The sequence below is a fragment of the Pithys albifrons genome, chromosome 23, assembly GCF_047495875.1.
Source record: "Pithys albifrons albifrons isolate INPA30051 chromosome 23, PitAlb_v1, whole genome shotgun sequence".
NCBI classification, from domain to species: domain Eukaryota; kingdom Metazoa; phylum Chordata; class Aves; order Passeriformes; family Thamnophilidae; genus Pithys; species Pithys albifrons.
Window position 1 is genome coordinate 3091674 of NC_092480.1, and position 19824 is coordinate 3111497.

At 46.1% G+C, this 19824-nt stretch overlaps 1 protein-coding gene across 8 annotated transcripts in view; it reads left to right on the plus strand.

The window, feature by feature from the left end:
• CADM1 (cell adhesion molecule 1) overlaps nt 1–19824 on the plus strand; it is a 140615-nt gene that overhangs the window by 84916 nt on the left and 35875 nt on the right. For all 8 annotated transcript variants that reach the window (XM_071576098.1, XM_071576100.1, XM_071576101.1 and 5 more), the window contains exons 2-5: nt 10459–10605; nt 11404–11556; nt 13946–14083; nt 15793–15948. In XM_071576098.1, coding sequence (XP_071432199.1) covers nt 10459–10605; nt 11404–11556; nt 13946–14083; nt 15793–15948 — 594 coding nt within the window. The remainder of the gene's footprint in view (nt 1–10458; nt 10606–11403; nt 11557–13945; nt 14084–15792; nt 15949–19824) is intronic.

Here is a 19824-nt window from a genome sequence, read left to right on the forward strand (position 1 = left end):
ATGACATTTATAGCACGATGTATGCTTTACCCATTGCTTAATTATACCTAATGGTGTTGGATGGAAAAGGCATTTACCATTTTACTTTTGTTTAAAATGACAATCTAAACCTCAAGGCCTGTGGGGTTTTGTACAACGATGACAATTTAATTAAAAACTAAATACAATCTAATTTTAAAAGGCAATTGCAACTTTAAGAAATAAGTGATAAAATTTACAAAGAGCTTGCTGAGAGAGGAGTGCCGTGCTCAGTGTGCTTACCTTGGGATGGGATGGGCATCCAAGGGGGTTGGGATGCAGATTTGAGGAAAGTCAGATGAGGACCATATCCAAAGTTGCTTTCTCTTTCATCATTACTGTATTTTTTGGTTGTGTACCTTATGATTGTGTTGCTGCACCTGCAGAGGTAGTGACAGGGATTGGGCTAACACAGTTTATAAACCCAAGGGTTTATTTTCTTGTACAGAACACAGTTTCTCTTCCCTTCCTCCCAACTCTGCCATTGTCCTGGCAGCCAGCAAAGAGAACAGAGTCTCTATTGAAAACAAGGCGTGAGGAATGAGTGTGGATCAGGCAAGCTGCATCTTTAAAAATAAACACTGGAGCAGAGCTTTGTGCCTTCCACTCAGCTGGCAAAGCACTGACAGCAGGCAGGAATGTGTTTAGGAGCATCTGCCCTTTCTCTTCTTTTCATGGGTTTAGTCAAAGCAAATCCCATGGATGAAGGGAAAAAAAAACCCAACCCAAAATGTATTTTATTTCCCCCAGCCTGGACAAGCCACCAGGCAGAGGCTGAGGGGGAATGTGCAGGATCTGCAGTGAGGAGATTAATGTTTAAAGACATTAGTGCTGGTCCTATACTAACATTTATAAATCTGATGGGTGGCAGATTGAGGGCTCATTCCACATTTTTTCTTCCTCCTCTGTAAAATAATAAATATGGAAAAATAGCTCTTAGAGCTGCCTTTATCACAGGGATGAATCAGGACAGTTGGTGTTGCAAGAGACTTAAAACTTACAAATATGTTGCCCTTTAGGCAAGCATTCATCATCGTGTCTGATCTGGGATCTAGACTAAAGGCTTCTCTCACACCTTTTTATCCTTCCTGGGATGTAGAAATTGGAAAGAGTCCTCACTTTGATTGTAATGCTGCTGCTGCGAAGTTTTTCCCCTGGTTTTGGGGGGAGTGTCTGTCAATGATGGGGGTCTCGTGGTTCTTTGACAAAAGATTTTGTCTCTGGTCTCTAAAAAAAAAGGTTGTTGAGGGGGAATACTTAAGAAAGGGAAGGAAAAGACCCCCTAAAGACAGTGCCCTTTCCCTATGACACGGCGCCCATACAGGTGATGGGTTGACAGCAAAGTGACCGTGGGCACAATGGGACTGAAATCCAGGATCGTGACATTCACGTCCGTGCTCCCGCCCAGAGAGATGAAGAGTGGGCAGATGATAGCTGCAAGCAAAGCCACTCCAAAGGCTGGGATTCCATGGGAAGTGAGATCAGCTTTCCTCCCTCCTCTGATGGCAAACTGGAAATTAACTTCAAAGGGTGAAATAGAAACTCTGCTTAACCCGTGGAGGAAGACTCGTCCTCATTCACTCAGTTGGATGGACTGGTAGTGGATGGGTCACTCTGATGTCCGTGCTCTTGGTCATTCCAGCTGGTAAATGTTTTGCCTCCTGCTTCTATATAACAGTAAACTTTTGGGATAACAGTTGCGCAGGTGTTTCATAGAAGGCTCACAGAGTCACTCCCTGTATATAACACATTAAGGATAGCACTGGGTTTTAAGACTGGCTATATGCTGATCCAAAGCCAGGATACCCCAAGAAAATACTGTATTCCAGTGTATTATTTATTGTCCCCTTGTGCTTCAGGACATTTTCTACAGGTTTGCACATTTGTTAATAATTTTGTCATTTACTCTTATTGCAGTGGTGAACTAAAGATTTCAGATTTAAATATGCAGGCGGTGAAGGGAGGCCCTTTCTGTAGGGAAGAGACTGGGCTGATGTTGATCAGAATTCATCGTGGGTGCTTTATGGAAATACAGATTTCTTGGGTTTAAAAGAGATTATTAAGCTGCACGTTGTGACAGATGCTACTGACAGTAAAAAATAAAAAGGATGTGAAGAAATCTGCAAGAAAAATGGGTTACAGGTATGGATATAAGACATATCTGCTCATTAGAGTAAAATGAAACCCATCATCTGACTTGAAACAGGACTCCCGTGTTATTGGAAACCCCGTCGCTCTGACTAATGGGAATTCTGGGGTGCACCTGGAGCAGGTGCCTTCAGAGTGTGCACCAAAGCAGATGTTAATAGCAATGGCATCATCCCAAAAGGCTTGGTGGTGACAGAGAGCCCTTGGAGGTGACAGGGAGTGTCTGGGGGTGAAGGCTTGGGGTGGTGGGGTCCTTGGAAGGGCTCCCCCTGTGATAATCTGCAGATGATGCTGTGGGGCAATCACCCCTCCCTGTCCCTGACTGACATCTGTGGGAACATGGATCTGTTGGTGGAGGGGAAGGTGGACAGGGAGCAGATGGGGAGCTCCCTCCCCAGATCCACGTGCCAGCTCAGGGTGTGAGCAGTGCCATGCTCAGTGTGAGACAGGTGGCTGCTGCTGGCCACTGCAGGGCAAAACCAGAGGTGACAATGATGGTGACAAACTTGCAAATGTGTAAATTCTCTCCTCCTGTGCTCAGGTTTTGGCAGGGGCTGCTGCAGCTTTACCCATGTGGCAAAGACAGAAAGGAGTGTGAGGCAGCAGGTGCTGTTAAACAATGTTGTTCTGGTCAGGGAAATGCACTGAACATGCTCATTGATGTTGAAAACCGAATATTTCATCAGTGCTCCCTCCTCTTACCTGCAGCCACCTGCTGTACATCAGGGCTCAGCTCCCCATGGAGCAAGTTATGGCAGGGAGAGGAAATTCCACCTGTGTTGGAAACTCAGGATTAATCAAGGTCTCCTTCCCTGATTCTGGGCTGTGAGTGTCCTTGGTAGCGATGTAGCTGGAAGATAAAATGCCGATAAAGAATTCTGTATTAGGGCACCATTAATAATAAATGTGTGTTGATCCTAACTGAGTGTTATTTAAACACACTGAATGGAGGCAGCAGCCTGCTGGGACCGTCTCGTGTTGTCAAACCTTCTCCCTTGCTGATGCTGCTTCCGAGCAGCGGTAGGGGCACGGCAGTGGTGGATTTTCAGTGGTGTCCTTGACAGGTGATGCCTGGTAGTGACGGACAAGCATCAGGAGGAACATGAGAGAAAGGTCCCTGACTATTTCTGCTGAGGCTGTGCACAGCTTTGCCCTTTCCTGCCCTTTTGTCCTCTCCTCTGCACTCTTACTTGCTTCTGCCCCTCAGTGTCCCTTAACCACCCCCTCAGAGCCCTCAGCATCCATCAGGGGTGTCCTCAGCAGCCTCCCCTTTTCAGATCCTCCCACAAAAACATGGTCTGTCTCCCTGGTATGCTGCAGCCGAGGAGCTGCTCATGCAATGTCCTTGGGGGGACACTTGGATAAACCTCTGACCTTATGGGAGCAGGAGAGTTTAGTAAGTGACCTTTTTACTGTCTCTGCAATGGACCATCAACTTCCAGAGCCAAAACAAGAAGGAGATCGGTGGCTTCTTTCTTAAAGCTCTTCTGGAAAGTTGCTGAAACTGAGCATCCCTCCATAGGCAGAGGGAGAGGTAAACAAAATAAAAAGCTGCTGTAGCAACATCTTTTATTTAAGAACTGTCCAGTAGGTTAAGAAATGAGCTCTAAGTGAGCCACACAGCTTTCCATGCTGGCTATGTCAGCAAGACATGTTGTTGTGCTTGTAGACAACAGAACTTCCACTGCAGTGAGTGTGACTCGTAGGATTCTTCCTCCAAATGGTTCAACCGCATTAGCTTGAAATACAATCGTATCCTGAAGGGCTGAATTTCTGGCAGTTGTTACAATTTGCTTTTCATCACAGGATTTATTAGAAATGTAAGATTAAAAACCTGAGATGTGCAGAACAACAGACTTCTGCTGCCGTGCTGAATTCTTCCTCACCGGGCTCCTGGTACAGCGTTTGCTGTGTCCCCTCTGGTCAGTGACAGAGCAGATGGATATTGATCCTCAGTGTCCACCGACAGTAACCTTTGAAAGGACAGGCGATGTATGGCCAAGGAGTTTGATCTATCAATATCTGGGTAATAGAAAGACAAGGGTGACATCTAATCCCAGCACAGGTGACGGATCATAAATCTGTGCAGATGCAGCAACTGGCAACAACAGGAGTGTAAGGGGGGGTTGAAGGAACCACTTCAGGCTGAAAACCCTTTGCCCAGAGATACAGAGCTTTTCATGGCAGAAAAAAGGATTTTGTTCCTAAGATCCAAAGAAATACTCTGATTTGGTCATAACACAGGATTTTTTGTCCCTGTACTGTTTTTGTTTCAAACCAGTGGAAAGAATTCCCTGATGCCATTGCATCATGCAGGTATTCACTATGTTTAAAGTCAGTGCAGCCTCCAGTGTAATTTCAGAGCTATTGTCATCCTTTATTCTTACTCTTTAAGCCAGAAAAGCCATAAAGGTGGCAATGGCATTTCTTTTCTTCACAAATTTAATATCTCTGCACAACTTGCTTGAATTTGCAGTATATTTCTCTGAAGTGGCTGTTTCATAGCGTAAACTCGCTCCCCACAATAAGTAATTTTTAGCACCATCTTGCACATTCTCTCTGAATGTGGAGAGTAATTCAGAGGGAAGTGTGACTGCGGCGGGTGCGAGCGGGGAGAGGAGCCGGGTGCGGCGCCACGGAAAGGTGCCGAAAGCGTTCGCTCGCGAAAATATGTGCTGAGAAGGAGGGGAAATAGGTCCCTGTGATTGCTAGGGCTGAGCACAGCCTGTGACAAGGAGATGAGATCCTGGTGCTGAGGATGCCAAGCAGCAGGAGCGGTTCTGTTCCTGCAGACAGCACTGGGGAGACTCAACGAAATTAGGATTGCTGGTGGGATCCGCCTGGATCTCATGGTTGCTTGTCCTTAAAGATGTGCAAGTTGTTTGCCCCCGGTTTGGTGGCCTGTGGGAAAAGCCACCCAGCGTGGCAGCCATATGTGGAATGGGTGCAAGTGAGTGGGAAGTGTCTTCTACTGCCTCTACCCTGTCTTGGCTCTGCTGATACCTTTGATACCTTCTAGTTCGCCAGGGAGTTGTGCCCTCACTGGCAGAGCACTTCCTTGGCCATCAGCCGTACCTGTGTGTTAACAAATCCATGATAGTAATGTTTTGGGAATTGTTTCTGTGAATGCTAATTCTTCCCTCCTCTCCATTTCCCCCTCCCAAGTGGGAACTGATGCTCTGAGCATCACGAGACAATCCCAAACCTGGCAGCAGCAGAGTCATCCAGCAGCAGTACCTGTCCTCAAAGCAGCTCTTTTAGACCTGGTGCAGCAATAAAGAAATGATAACATGCATTAAATTTGAAAGTAAAAATCTGAGTACCAGGTGAGCACTACCATTGCAATTTGCTGTAATCACTGCCTCGGAGAGGGATGTGGAGCTGCCATATCCCCTTCCCTTCATGTCACTGAGCAAGCTCTGCCCACTTTGACTCAGCTGCACCTTATTGAATGAAGCCTGTTGCTCTTGATGTCAGTGCACAGGGATTTTCATGGCCAAAACTCCCCAGCCATATATTGCAGCTGATGGACCTGCACAGAACAAACTCAAACCCAAGATTTTTCTAGAATTCTTTTTGTTCACCACCATTACTTTATTTAAGAGCTTTTTGCTTGGGAATTGGATTGCTGAGTCTGTTGCTGACTATGGAGAAGATGCTGAAGAGGGAGTAAGAGCTACTCGAATGCAGGGAAAATCTGAGAGAGGCTTAACTCAGGGGTACAAAGCTGGTAATTACATCTTATTAGAAGATGCTGTTTCAAAAGGCTAGTTGTGAATCTGAATGGAAAACAAAATTTTCCTCTGAGAGTGAGGGTCACACTGACAGAATTGCTCAAGAGGTGCCACGTCTGGCTTCAGGTTCTGTGGCCTTGGAGGGTTTCCCTTAGGGACTGTGCACAGGTGGAAGGAACAGTGGGCTGTGTTTTCTGCCTTCCCTTCGCCCCAGCCTTTCACAGTAACTTTCCTTATGCAAGTGGATGAGAATGTGCCTGTTTTGATATGCTTCAAACACACATCAAGGGAGAGAGGCTGGCTTTAGTGCGGGTTGTAAGCATTGCTATCTGACCTGATCTGTGTCCCTCCAGCTGCAGCACTGCCCATGTGCAGTGAAGGCCATGGCAAGTGTACATGTATTTTTCTAGGCAGCCTGGTCCCAAATTGTTGCCATTCTCTCGCTTGTGAAAAGATACCACGAAATTAACTCCATCAAAAGCGATTGCCTTTTCTTGCCAGCACAATCAGTGTGGATTGTCCATTCTTCTCCAAAGTTCAAGTGTGACGACTGCAGCTTTTTAAAACAGTCTCTCAAGACTTGGAGCCCGGGTGGGTGGAGCTCCAGCAGCTTCTCCCAGCACTGCCTTGGCAGTTCTCCTCTCCCTCCTAGAAGCAAATCTGCAAAGTAATTAAATGGCAGTTGGGCTTCCTTCTTTTTCCTGTATCTGATCACAACCAAGAGTCTCTTTAGTTTCTATGCTCTCTCCAAAAAGCTGGTGGTGATGCTTGTGTTAAAGGGAAGAGATTAAGCTCTCCATGATGAATTAGAAAGCAGAGGATCTGGTCAGCAAAGAGAAGGAACATGAAAGAGACAAAGCTTCTGGGGGAGGTGGATGCTCATTGTTTATAAATCTGCTTGTCTCAGCTCTGGCTGGTTCTTTAACCACAACATTCCTTTTAGGTACTGAAGCTGATAGATGAGTGTTGACATTCAAATTGTGTTAATTCTGGGGATGGAGCATCGTGTCGCTTTTCCCTGCAAGCACATGAACAGACAGTTTGTGTGTCTATGTGAGTTGTTTCTCCTGACTCAATTTATTAAGAAGGATTTTGTTTAGGTTTACGGGCTTACATAGTTCAGGTGTAATGAAAACTTCTCTTCCTTGGAAAGCATCTGTGTCAGGATCCTGCAGACTGAGCCAGCAGTGCTGCTGCTCACGCTGGGATACCTGTGGCTCAGGCTTGGTAAGAAATTCCATAGAAATTGACGGATCGTGCTCCCCAGCACATATTTGTAATCTTTCCCTTTTTCTCTCCCCGGCGCTTCCCTCTAGCCCGGTGTGCTACAAGCGGAGAAAGAATTGATTTTAAATGTGACCGCTGCATATGAGCCAAGGTCCTTGGGCTGTGTCCAGCTGAGGGAAACTTTTGAAACACAATTTACTCAGCTGTGTCTGTCTGCAGCCTTAAGAGAAGAGACTGCAGTGGTCTAAGGCAGGAAGACAAGTGCAGAAATTAATTGTGCAGGTTGCAGCCAAAGCGTCCCTCAAGCGTTGCATTCCCCCACCTCTCTCCCCCTTCCAGTAAGTATAAAACACAGTGTCGTTTTTTGCCTTGCACAGGGAGATTCAGTAAGTGAGGCCAGAGAGTCGCTTTGGTTAATGAAGGAAGCACACACAGCGTTTTCCCTCCCCCTTGCACTGCACACACCAATTTCAGCCGCTTCCTTTGCTTTTTAGCATGAGATGTGTATGGTGCCTAAAGGCAGCAGCTCACCCCAGAGCCCCACCTTGGGGGTACTTTCCTTCCTGTTCCCCTCCCTCCAGAGCAGTGCCTTGTACTCCAGGTCAAGATGATCAGTACTCCAGTCTGGCCCTGGAGTCTGTCCATCCTGGCATCTCTCTGTCCAGGCATCATGTGCTGGGGTAAGGATTGTCCTTTGTGTTTGTGTCCCAACAGGGAGCTTTGGTCTCATGCATGGACACTGCATGGGAGGGCTTTCATAGTCCCTTAGCATGTAATAGAGGAAAATCTGTCTCATGTAATTCTCTTGGGATCTTTCCCATTGTGTCTGCTCATGCTCTGCCCCCCAAAGCATTGCCAGGGGGTCTAAGGTTGTTTCTCAGTAGTAGCTTTCTTGTGCTTCTCTCAGCTCCTGAGATTCCATGTTAGGTCCATAAACTTCATCTCCCCTCCGCAGTATTTTCTCTTCCAAAATATTGCCATGCTTTAAGTGTGTCTACTTTAATGCTCCTCAAAATACTTATATACTGACAGTAAATATTTACTGAGAAATTTCCCAAGGTGTTGACGTGAGGATGGGTCTAAAGAGTTCTAGCTTTGCATTGCATTTTTATTTAATTTAGAGCTTGTAATTGACGCTGCTCATGGAAATAACTTTCCTGCCTTGGTAAACAGGAGCAGATGGGAATACAGATATCCCAAAATCTGGAGGGGTACACACCAGGGCCTGAGGTGAGGCACGTTCAGGTCAGCAGAGCAGACAACAGCAGATTAGATTCCCTTTGATTCAGAATAAATAGGCAAAGCCTGTGAGGCTGTGACTGCTCCAGGCTGTGGAGGGGCTCAGCGTGTCCTTAGGTGCACCCTGCCTGTCGTTAACCCGGATAAATGCCTTGTTCAGAGGGATCTGATGCCAGCCCAGACCAAGGTGCTGCACTCTGCAGCCATCCATCGGCAGGTTTAATGCAGCAGCATCCTGGCCTGAAAAGCTTCAGTGGCTTGAACTTCAAATAATTTATTTCTAAATTACTTCTACTGTAATTCTTATTAATTCAAATAGTCTTCTAAGCTGATGTAAAATTCAGTAAACGCAAGGAACAGTTTAATGAATTGAAAATAGGATTGAGTCTTTTAAAGTAAATGTAAAAAAATATGCTGGCAATAATTGCTTAGATGGAAATCGAATCTTAATAGCTTTGTTAATGATTTGTAGGGAATATTGCATTTATGAGAACATATCAAGCTGATCCTTGTGCAAGAACCTTGTTTTGAATGGGTTTGATAAAATTATTCCCCAGAAGCAGTTAGTAATGTTTAATGTTTTTGCTTGAACCACTTTTGAGGTGTTTGATTTTGTTGATGCCACAGCCTGGCTGTGGCTGTGCAGGACGGGCTCTGCACCACTCCAGCACTTCCATGGTGAGATGTAGCACAGGCAGTGGTGGGGCTCTGCAGTGATGGCCCTTGGGGTTTGAGAACCTGCCCCTGTGGGCAGAGTAGAATCATTTTGGTTGGAAAAGCCTTCTAAGATCATCAAGTCCAACCATTAACCCAGGACTGCCAAGGCCAGCACTTACCCATGTCCCTAGGGTTCAAGAGCACTGTGTTCAGGGTGGTGCCAACATGATGGTGTGGCTTGATGCTCATCTGCTCTGAGGGCTTTGAGCAGGACCAGCTTCATCCTGAGCACAGAATGTGGAGTAGGAGCCAGACAGATGTGCAGGGCTCTGCTCTTCTCGCACAGAGAGTCTGTGCTCCAATATAGGTGTTACTGTTTGATATCAACTTTTCTTGTTGCTCTTAAAAGTTCATCAATCTGGAAAAACAAAATTTATGCTGAGAGGGCAGAAAAATGTGCCCAGACTTCAGCTCAGTGTCTGTTGGATGTGGAGAGGTGTCTGATGGTTTATCAATCTTTCTCTTTCCAGACAGTGTTTGTCTAACATAAATTTACAAGGGATGTCAAATAATAAATTCAAGTCAGAAAGAAAGGAAAAAAAATGGAGAAGAGTGTGGGATGAGAGAAAAACTGGGGTATAAATACTATCCCCAGATTTACTGTGTGCAAACTTCATTCAAATCCTGGCTTTGTCCTGGCCAAGGTGGGAGCTGGGCTGTCTCCCTGCCACTCCCTGTCACAGACAGCTGTGGAGCAGCAGAGGATGCTCCTGACCCCCAGCCCATGTCCAGTTGCCCATGTACCTGCACTTCCTTTAGCAAATTGGCAATCAAAGTCTCAAAATTTCTCCCACTTTGATTCCTGATAGTTACGGAGAAATTGAAATGCGAAGTGCTTTTCCCAGTCCCATCCCCTGCTTTCGTTTGAGGGAATGTCTCAGCGTGCGGGTGATGCGATGATTCGATTCATTAGGAGGAGACTTTTCGGGGTGATGACCTGTAAATGATTACAAGGCTCCCACAGCATAATTGCACGGGATCCTTTTTTTTCCCAGCCTCTGGACATTAATAGCACCTACTGATTACACAGAGTGAGTAACGACTGATTCCCTGAAGTCTGTCTGCTCCAGTCAAAGGATAAGTGCTTCTTACAGCAAGTTGTTCTTTCAAGGTGATTTAACAAAATTCTTCTGTTGAGAGGTAAAGTGAATTTTTTGTGTTTCCATGCCTGGCAGTAGTCTTTGTTGCACTATTCCCATCACAGAACCCCCTTTGCTCCTCTGTAATTTAGTGATGGCCAGCTGGCTGGTCAACCCAGAGCCGAGGTCTTGCCAGCCAATGCTCCTCTGTTGATCGCAGTGGAGGTTTTCATTCCCAAATGAAACTCACTGGTGTTGTTTCTGACCTTGAGTTCCACCTTTGCTCTGTCCTGCAGGTGATGGTCAGAACTTGGTGACAGAGGATGTGACAGTGGTGGAGGGGGACGTTGCCACCATCAGCTGCCGTGTCAAGAACAGCGATGACTCGGTGATCCAACTCCTGAACCCCAACAGGCAGACCATCTATTTCAGAGATTTCAGGCGTAAGTTTATTATTCCTCATTTGATTACAACTTCTCCTGCACCTCACTTCCACTCAGGAGACAGCATTTGCAGAGATCTCTCATGTTAATGTATTTCTGGGGACTTGCAGTTCAGTTAGTTCTGTGGAGAGGTGAGATACAGAATCATAATCTCTCTCCTTAATGGAAACCTTCACAGTCCCTTTTAAAAGTCAGAGCGTCTTACTTTGCAGTAAGAATTGATTGTTGTAATTCAGGGTGAATTGCAACTGAGTGCCAAATATTTAGCTGACACAAACAGATTGAACAGGGCAACACTGAGACAGCACAGTGTTCTCAGAGGTAATCTCTCTGTTCCAAAGACTGAAAATTTCAGGACAATCTGTGCTATTTTATACCCAAACCAAACTCTCACCTCACTTTCACATCCAGTCAATGAGTCAGGCTTTGTGTCCAGTGGTGAATGCCACAGTGGCTGCAGTGAGATGCTTTCATTGGTCTCTGTTAATGTCCCTGTGAGTCTGGCCATACACTGTTCCCAGCATTTTACTGCACATCCCTAAGCTGCCTGATAATAAAACCATGCCAAAAGATTTGATGCTGTGCCCTGTGATTTGTTCATGTTGATTATTTAAAATTACTTGAGAACTGAAAGATAGGTCTGACTTCAAGGTAAGAAGCAGGATGGAAGCTGGTCAGGAGCCCAGGTGTGCTGGCCTCAGTGTGCTGCTGTCTGTAGGGACCTTTGGGGTTGTGGCGAGGTGGGAAGGGGATGCTCCGTCTCTCTGTGCAGTCACCAAGGCTGTGCTTGTCCTGCAGCACTCAAAGACAGCAGGTTCCAGCTGGTGAACTTCTCCAACAGTGAGCTCCGAGTGTCCCTGACAAACGTCTCCATCTCTGATGAAGGAAGGTACTTCTGCCAGCTGTACACCGACCCCCCCCAGGAAATATACACCACAATTACGGTGCTCGGTAAGGATCGTGTCGGTGCACACGGGGAGCTCTGTAGTCCCTGGACACACAGGGCCAGTGGGATGGGGCTCTGTGTGGTGTTGGGAGACCTGCAGCCACCTGGAGAGGGATTTGAAGGAAGGATCTGAACACTGAGTGCTGATGGCCAGGCACGTGCCAGTGAGAGCAGCTCCACTATTAGAGCGGTTCCTGCCGATTAGCAGTGGCTTTTAAGGCTCTATTAATGGCAGAACCTGAATCAGGGAGGGTGACTTAATGTAAGATCTCACTCGCTGATTAGTTTAAATCTTCCTTCTTTTGCTTAATGAGATTTGGGTCTTAGGTTTTTATACGTTGTTAAGTAATGTTTATAAGCAGTTTTACTCCAGCTATTACGGTTATCAACACCTTCAAAGTTTCTGTGTGCTTTCCAGCGCTCACAGGCATGAGAAGCTATTCCAACTCCTCTCTCTAATTGTACACAGGGAAAAACAGTTTGTTGGATTTCATTTCACTGCTGGCAGCCTAGGAAAGTGTAAATCAGAGCACTTGCTTCATTCACCTGTAAGCCAGCACCGCATGTCTTTCAAGTGGGAGACATAATGCAGGTTTTTGTTGGTTGGGTTTTTTAAAAACATGAATCGTGCTTCAGAATTGAGGGAAAAATCTGTTTTCTTGCCTTGTACTTCAGTTGTTTTTGAAAAGGCTTTGTGGCATGGCTGGTGTGTGCTGCCTTTCCCCCACATCCAAAAAGCAGGTGATTTCTTGTCACCTACATCACGTACTCAGGTCAAACCTCAGCTCAGGAAGCAGGCAAGGATGAGGGAGGTTTATTATTAGAAGATGAATGAGGGAGTGGTTTGCCCTAGCACTTGTATGGAGAGATTGGGAGCCATGACACCAAGGATAGCACATCTTCCCTATTACTGACTCCCTAATTAGGGAAAGAAATGAGCCAGGGCGGAGGAGTGGTGTTCTCCATGTTGGTGTTCGCTGGTCTTCACAGGAGCGTGTTCCCTGCCAAAGATCTCGTGCTCATCACCCAGACTTTGGTTACCCAGGTCTGAGGCTCTTTCAAAAAGTGATTTTGCTCATCTGCTTCTTCTGCTGCCAGCTGGGGAGTGCAGAGTGAGGTGTTGAGGCATCCCCTTGGCAGTTGGTGTTCGGAGGGAGCTGCGCGTTTGCTTCAGCACTTTCATGTCTTCTGTGACACGATATGTAGATTTATTCTTGCCTAATTGGAACATGTGAAAGTCTCAAATATGTAGCCCATTCTGTTCTTTTTAGAGAAAAGCCACAAGTGACTAATTAGTCCATTTGATCATCTGGATGGTATTTATACATATTTGTTCTTCATTAGCTCGAAGACCTGTGAGTCACATCTGAACTATGCAGTTGCTTAATCACATTGATCCGAGCAAAGTTGAGTTTCCTTTGGAAGTTCTGGGATTTTCTGAAGCCGTGACTCTGCCATACAAACTCTTGTTGTTCACTTTTTCCTGGGTCTGCCTTGCTGCTGCTGCTTTCATGGGGAGGAGATTCCTCATTCCTATATCATAATTTTTGAGCTCATTTGTCCCATTTCTAGGCTGTGCTGCAGGGGTTGTTACCCCCTGAAGTTACAGGCTGTTTCTTGTTATTACTGGGTGATTTTTCATTAAATACAGTGCTGCAGGTTTGTGTTTGGGAGAGTCTTGATCTAGGGTGGGTAGGTACCTGGTGATCTCCATCCCAAAGGACTTGTCATTGGTCGTGGTGCCTTGGCTGGTGCAGAGCTGGCTCCCTCCTCTCACTGGGGTGGGTTTTGGGTGTTTGTAGGACTGTGATGGGAGGCAGTGGTATTCCCAAGGTGGTGGTATTCCACTCCAGGTTTGTGCTCAGTGGCTTTTTGAGCATCTTGAATGAGCTTGATGTTTGCTGGCCTGCTTCCACACTCACGGCTGAGCCTTGGAGCTGAACAGCAGGAGAGAAAAATTGCTGTGGAGGTTAGAGGCTTGGTAAGTAATGCACTGCCAAGTGTCAGCTTTTGTGTTTCCTCTCCTTGTCAGAGAAGTCAGGAAATGTGCACGGAGTCAAGCTGGATTTTTAAATAGCAGCACACACCCGAGTAGTACAGGAGGCTGTGGCTCTCCCTGGAACGGTGCCTGCCTGGGAGAGGGAACAGAAAGTTACAACCCTGATAAGTAATAATTTTTGAGACTGCGGTGATTATTTGGTGGAGAGTGAAAGTGCTCACTCCAATTACTTTGAGACCACCTATCAAAAGGTCTGATTGATTGAAAGATCAAATAAATGCTGTCTGCTCATTTCCTTCAGTACATTTTACAGGTTTTCCTCTAGATTTTGTCTTGTGTGAGTGATCAAAAGATGTTTTTTTTTCATCTGGTCTGTGTTGTGTTTTCCATTCTAGTCCCGCCACGCAATTTGGTAATTGATATCCAGAAAGAAACCGCCGTGGAGGGAGAAGAGATCGAGCTGAACTGCACTGCCATGGCCAGCAGACCACCCACCACCATCAGATGGTTCAAAGGCAACAAGGAGCTAACCGGTAGATGTGTCCTCTCAGTCACTTGCTTTGTTCAGAGAGCTGAAGTGATTTATGTAACATGGGGTGTTTGTTCTCTGCTGCCAGTTTAAGGGGAAAAAAAGAAAAAAGTAGAGCGAGCTGCTTTGAGCGCCAGCTGAGGAACAAAGCACTGTGTGGGCAGACAGATTATTCCCTAACACAGGGGGCTGAACTTCATTTGGTCCTCTGCCTACCTGCCAGCTTCGAGTGCCGGGTTCTGGAGTCCTGCTGTAACTGCAGGTGACCTTGAGGAGCCCAGAGCTGTGCACTGAATTCATTTCTGTGTGGCTTGTGTAGCTTTGTGCCCTGTTTAAGGTACGAGAGGGATCGTCTGCGCTTTGGGCTGTAAGGATTTACAATTCACCTTCACGTCTAGCTCCCTTGTTTATAGAGCATTTTCCCTGTGTTCAGTTGAATATTCATCTAAGATGGGTTTCTCCGACTCCCTGAAGTCTGGTTGCTCCTGGTACTTGCACATTCAAGTCACTGACTCTGATTGCATGTGACATGCTGTTAGTTTAAGTCTGCATGTAGAGGTGAGCTTGGTTGACAACACCTTTGTGCTTTACCCAGTCTGAGACACTGACGGGCTCTCTGCTGAAGTCCAGACTCATTACTTCAAACCCACCCTCCTGCAAGGGCAGGATAGAATCCTCTGTTTAGGCCCAGCACTTCTGAGCATCCAAGCACATGCTGGGAGGATGCTGGTGCAGGTGGGATGTAAACCTGCTGCCACATGCAGTGGTGTCCTGCTGAGTCCCATCACTGTGGTGTGCAGGGTGTTAACAATCCCAGTCTGGTTCCCTTCCCCATCCTGATGGGCAGCACAGCAAAGTGATTGTCCCTTTGTGCTTGGCCTGTCCAGCTTCTGGATTGAGTTTTCTTGTGTTGGCAGTTAAATCCCTTTCTGCTCTCTGGGAAGAGTGCTGAGCTTCGTGCAATGCCAGCTCACCCTGCTCATCTTCAGATTTTTTTTTTTTTTAAACAGAATTAGAGAGACTGAAACCCTTGGCTGTGGATTATGAATCACAGGAAGTGTGTTGCCCATGGGAAAGCCTTTACTCCAAATATCAGGGGGTGTCTGTTTGTCCCCTATTCCCCTATTTCACTCTCATATATTACACAGAAATATTTGGTGTCTGGAAGAGCTCTGCTACAGAAGTAACTCTTAGCATTTTGCCTGTGAATTCTTAAATAAGAAGGCACAGATCAGAGCACTGAAACCAGAGCAGAGCTGTGCTGTCAGCAGCTGCTTGCTGAGTTCCTGGAAAAGTCCTTTTTCTCCTGTCTTGTCTTGTCTTCCTCCTCGTTTCCGTGCCATGCATCACGGTATCCCTCGGGCAGCCAGTCCGGAGCCAGGCTCCCCTCCCACTGCTGTTCCCTCCCTCAGACACAGCACTGCCCAGTGCTTTGCTTATCCATACTACTTTTAATTATTTAATCTGTTTAATCACTTTTGTAGCTAATTGTTGATTCAGGGGAGGGGGGGATTTGTAGCTCATTGATTTAAGAGTGTGGGGATTTAGAGACAGTGAAAGGGAATTATTAATCATTGCCACAACATCACGTGGGCTTTAATTGGCCAGAACCTGGTGGAGAGGAGAATGGGATGGGTGTCCAAAGAGAAATGGACACAGGAGGCAGTTGGCTCCATCCTGTCTTCACTTTGCTCTCTCTGTCCCCTCTTTCAGGCAAGTCGGAGGTGGAGCAGTGGTCTGACATGTACACAGTGACCAGCCAGCTCCTGCTGAAGGTGGGGCGGGAGGACGATGGCGTCCCTGTCATCTGCCTGGTGGATCACCCTGCGGTCAAAGACTTGCAGACACAGCGCTACCTGGAAGTCATGTGTGAGTAGCAGAGCCTTTAATTCCCTTAATGTATAAAATTGCTCACTTGGGAGTTCAGGAGTCATTCACTACATGATAAAATTCCAGCATCCATGAGGATTGCATCCTGTTATTTAGAATAGAAATAGAAATCAAAATGTTGGATACCACTTCATGGGTGAAGCCACAACTTTCCCAGCTCTCTGCAATAGCATAAATACTTACCTTTGTTCTCTGAAGAAATAACTCTCTGTACATAGAATTTGCATCAAAGGTTCCTGGCTGTGCTTTGTAATTGTCAGAACAGATTAAATCTGAGTATTTTTCTTCTAGCAACCTACTTATCTCTTTGAAAAGTGCTCCTCTACTCCCACTTCAAAGCAACTGGTCACCGTGGCAAGTTTGCTGGCAAAAACTGGGTTCTGTGCAGAAGAAACTCAGTGTTATGCACTGTGAACATACAGCACCGACTGGTTTTGTACATCAGAATGACTGGAATTCTGTGGAATGTGTAGTAGCAGCACTGATTGAGGCCAACCTGTGCTGCTTCCTACATGTTCAGTGTTAATAATGCATCTTACTTTCCTTAGGAGCTGCTCCACTGTACATGACCATAACAGGGTTTGTGAGCAGATACCTGGAAATACCTGTGGTCCCAAATACAGCAGTGCTGGACTTCCAGCTAGTGGAAATGTCAGAGCTGTGTGCAAGTGCCCATCTGCTCCAAAACAGCTCCCAGAAGCAAAGTGGGAGGGTCCCTGCAGCAAGGCTCGGAACAGTGGGACACCTGAGATGACTCAAAGTCATTGTTTTTATAGGTTCCCTTCAACTTCCTCACAACTGAAAGGACAAGAAGAAGTTTTGTATTAATTTATTTCATCTGCTTCATTATGTAGTTTCATTATGAACATCTTGGTTACAATTCTCATATCTCCTAAACTAGCGGGAAGTAATGTTCCTGTAATGAGGAAAACAGGAATGATCAGATACTGCCTAAATTGGCAGATACGAGATTTCTTGTGACTGTGCTAATGTGTAATTCATTTATGCAAACTTAATGTCCATTAACATTTCTTGTAGAGCTCCATTAGCTTTAATAATACATTAGCACCTTTGTGAGGCTTGATCAAATACTTAACGGGGAAGAGCAAAAAATCCCATCTGCCCTGTTCTGTGGAGGGATTGGAGCCTCTCTGGGTTGAAAGGGCATCAGACAACCTTGAGGCTTTGTTTCAGAAGAAAGGAAGGATTTCCTCTGAACTCCTGATGGTTTGGTGGGATAGGAGAAGGCAGCAGTTTCGGGGGGGAAAAAAAGGTGTTTTTTCTCCTCTTCCTCAAGTAAATCCCTTGTTGATCACATGGATTTGCAGCCTTAGGGGGTTCCCTGTGCAATCAGGGCAATACATCCCTAAAGTACATTTCTTTGGGTGTCCTATGGACACCTTCAGCTCTCGCACTGGAAGTCCAGCTGCATCCTTGTGCATGGGTTTCTGCCCTTAGCACCAATTGTAGCATCCCCTTGGTCTGTTCCAGAGCTGTTTGTGGGAATGAGGCCTGGAGTCTCCTCAGAAGGGAGCAGGGGATGAACAAGGTGTTCAGACGTGTTTGGTTTTATGTTCTGAAATAAACTCTGAGGTTGTTTAAAGCAATTATGTTCAGATACAGGGACTTGACCCCGTTAGCCTGGTCCATTCCTTGGGTGGGCAGCAGCAGATGGCCAGAGAAGAGCCCCGGCCCAGGAACATGTCGTGTGTTGTGACCTTGCAGCTTCCGGCAGTTAGCGGCTCCGGGACTTGATGTGCTGGAGCATGGCCAGACACCTGCATTTCATACCTGCTGAGGGGCCTGAACTTAAAGAAAAGGTGGTTTCAGAACAAGCTCCTACCCTTGAGCTTTTCCTGTCTCAAGACAGTGATGCATCAGCCAGTGGGAGAGCATGGCTGGAGCAAGAGCCTCGTGTCCTTGCAGACAGGCATCTCCGTCACTATTCCCATGAGGTGGGCTCAGCTTCTGGGGGAACTGGGGCTCCTACAACCGGTCCTGACTGATCCATTCTCAGTTGTTTTTTAAATGTGGGATATTCAGTCCAAGCAGAGGATTCTTCTCCAGCTGCTGTCCGTGCCCTTCCACTGACCAGGGCATTACCTTGCAGGCATCCAGCTGCCAGGTCTCTGCTGCAGTGGCAGTTGGAATTTCTTGCTCATCTTGTGTGGATGTTGCTGCTTTGCTTGCAGCTGGAGAGGCATCACTCAGGTTGGTTACCTGGGCTGCGTGTTCTGCTCTCTGCTCTCACATACCCTCCCCAGAAATCCTACCTGCTCCCCCCACAGCCACAGCGGATCCACCCCTTGAGAACATCAGCAGGGCACAGGAAAATGTTTTTCTCAGCAGACGTTGTATTTCTCTGCACTTAATGTATCCAACTGGAGCATGAAATGTGTTGGGGAAGGACAGGAGGATGATGGATGTAGCCTGCTTAGATAATAAGGTATTTTTTTGTGTGACTAAATTTCAGAGTAGGGAGAGGGTTTTTTTAAGGTGCAACTCAAAGTTGTGGGGTTTATTTTCTAAGAAAAAAACGTAAAACAGCAATGGTGGGTATTAACTTGCCCTACTCGTGGACTAAGCCATTTGTTGGGTATCTCCCATGGCACAGCTTGGCCCATGGTGAAGTTAAGGATAAATGCTTCCATGTGGATATTGGGTGTGTTACTGATAAGAAATCTCAGCAAACATTGACCATAATGTGCGTGAAACCCTCCTGGTAACACTCCTCAAAGGCAAACAGGGTGTGACCAAGGGTGGTGTGTCCTCACAGTGGCCATAACACTTCCATGCCTGATGAACAACCACTGCCCTGTGCTGTGGCAGCCACAGCCTGTGGCACCAGTGTGGAAACATCCCCAGTTCTGGCTGCAATCACTCTCTTTTTGTGGCTCAGATCTGTCAGTGAGCAATGGGAGACCAGTGCATTGGGTATAATTTTAGAAAGGAAATGAAGCAACAAAATGCATTAAAATATCATTAAGGAATTGAATGGAACCAGATATTCTGGGAGACGTTTGAGTTGAGCCCTTGCGGTGCGTTTCCTTCTCTCGTTATGTGATCCTGGAAGTAAGTGTCATTTGGCCTTTCCTCTGGGTTGTCTTTTTGTGCTTTTCTGAAGTTATAATTAATCATGTATTCATTTTTATAGTATTTACAAGTGTACTTTTAAAGTCTGCCCTGATGGAGTCTGTTACAGCCTTTGCTGTTGCAACGGAGAAACTTTTTGTGCCCAATTATCTTCAAAATCAGCCACATACATTTACTGCTGCATCTCCAGTAATCCTTACATTTCCATCCAGCACAACTACTAATTGCATAGTATGCAGTGAAGTGATTAACATCCATGTAATTTATCATCTGGAGATCGCTAAAAGTGAATAAATGAGTTGTTTTGTTCAGTGAGGTGTTGACCCCTTCAGAAACTTTGATTTAAAGCAATTTTTTTTTCTTTTAGTGAATATGAAAAGCACCACAATCAGCCGAGTGTTCAGTTATTTGATTTTCTGGGGCATTAGCCACTGTTGTTTGTGACATTTCCCAGTTGGGTGCTCGTTTGCGAGCTCATTAATAAGGTTTTCTCGGAGGAATGTTGTTGGGAGTGCAGAGCGTGTGGGGCGGTCAGGGCTCTGCCATTCGCAGGCATTAAACAGCAGCATGTGCTTAAATATTTAAAAGATAAGTGTTTATCCCCAAAATGCCTGTCGGGCTCTGGCATTCTTTTTCCCGCGACAAGCAAAGTGATTAAATTGCTTTTGTTGAGGGTGAATTTTGCAGAGTCGTGTTTGGGGTTGACAGGCTCTTCCAAGACAAGTTGTGACCTGCCAGTCCTGCGCTCATTCCTTATTTTAA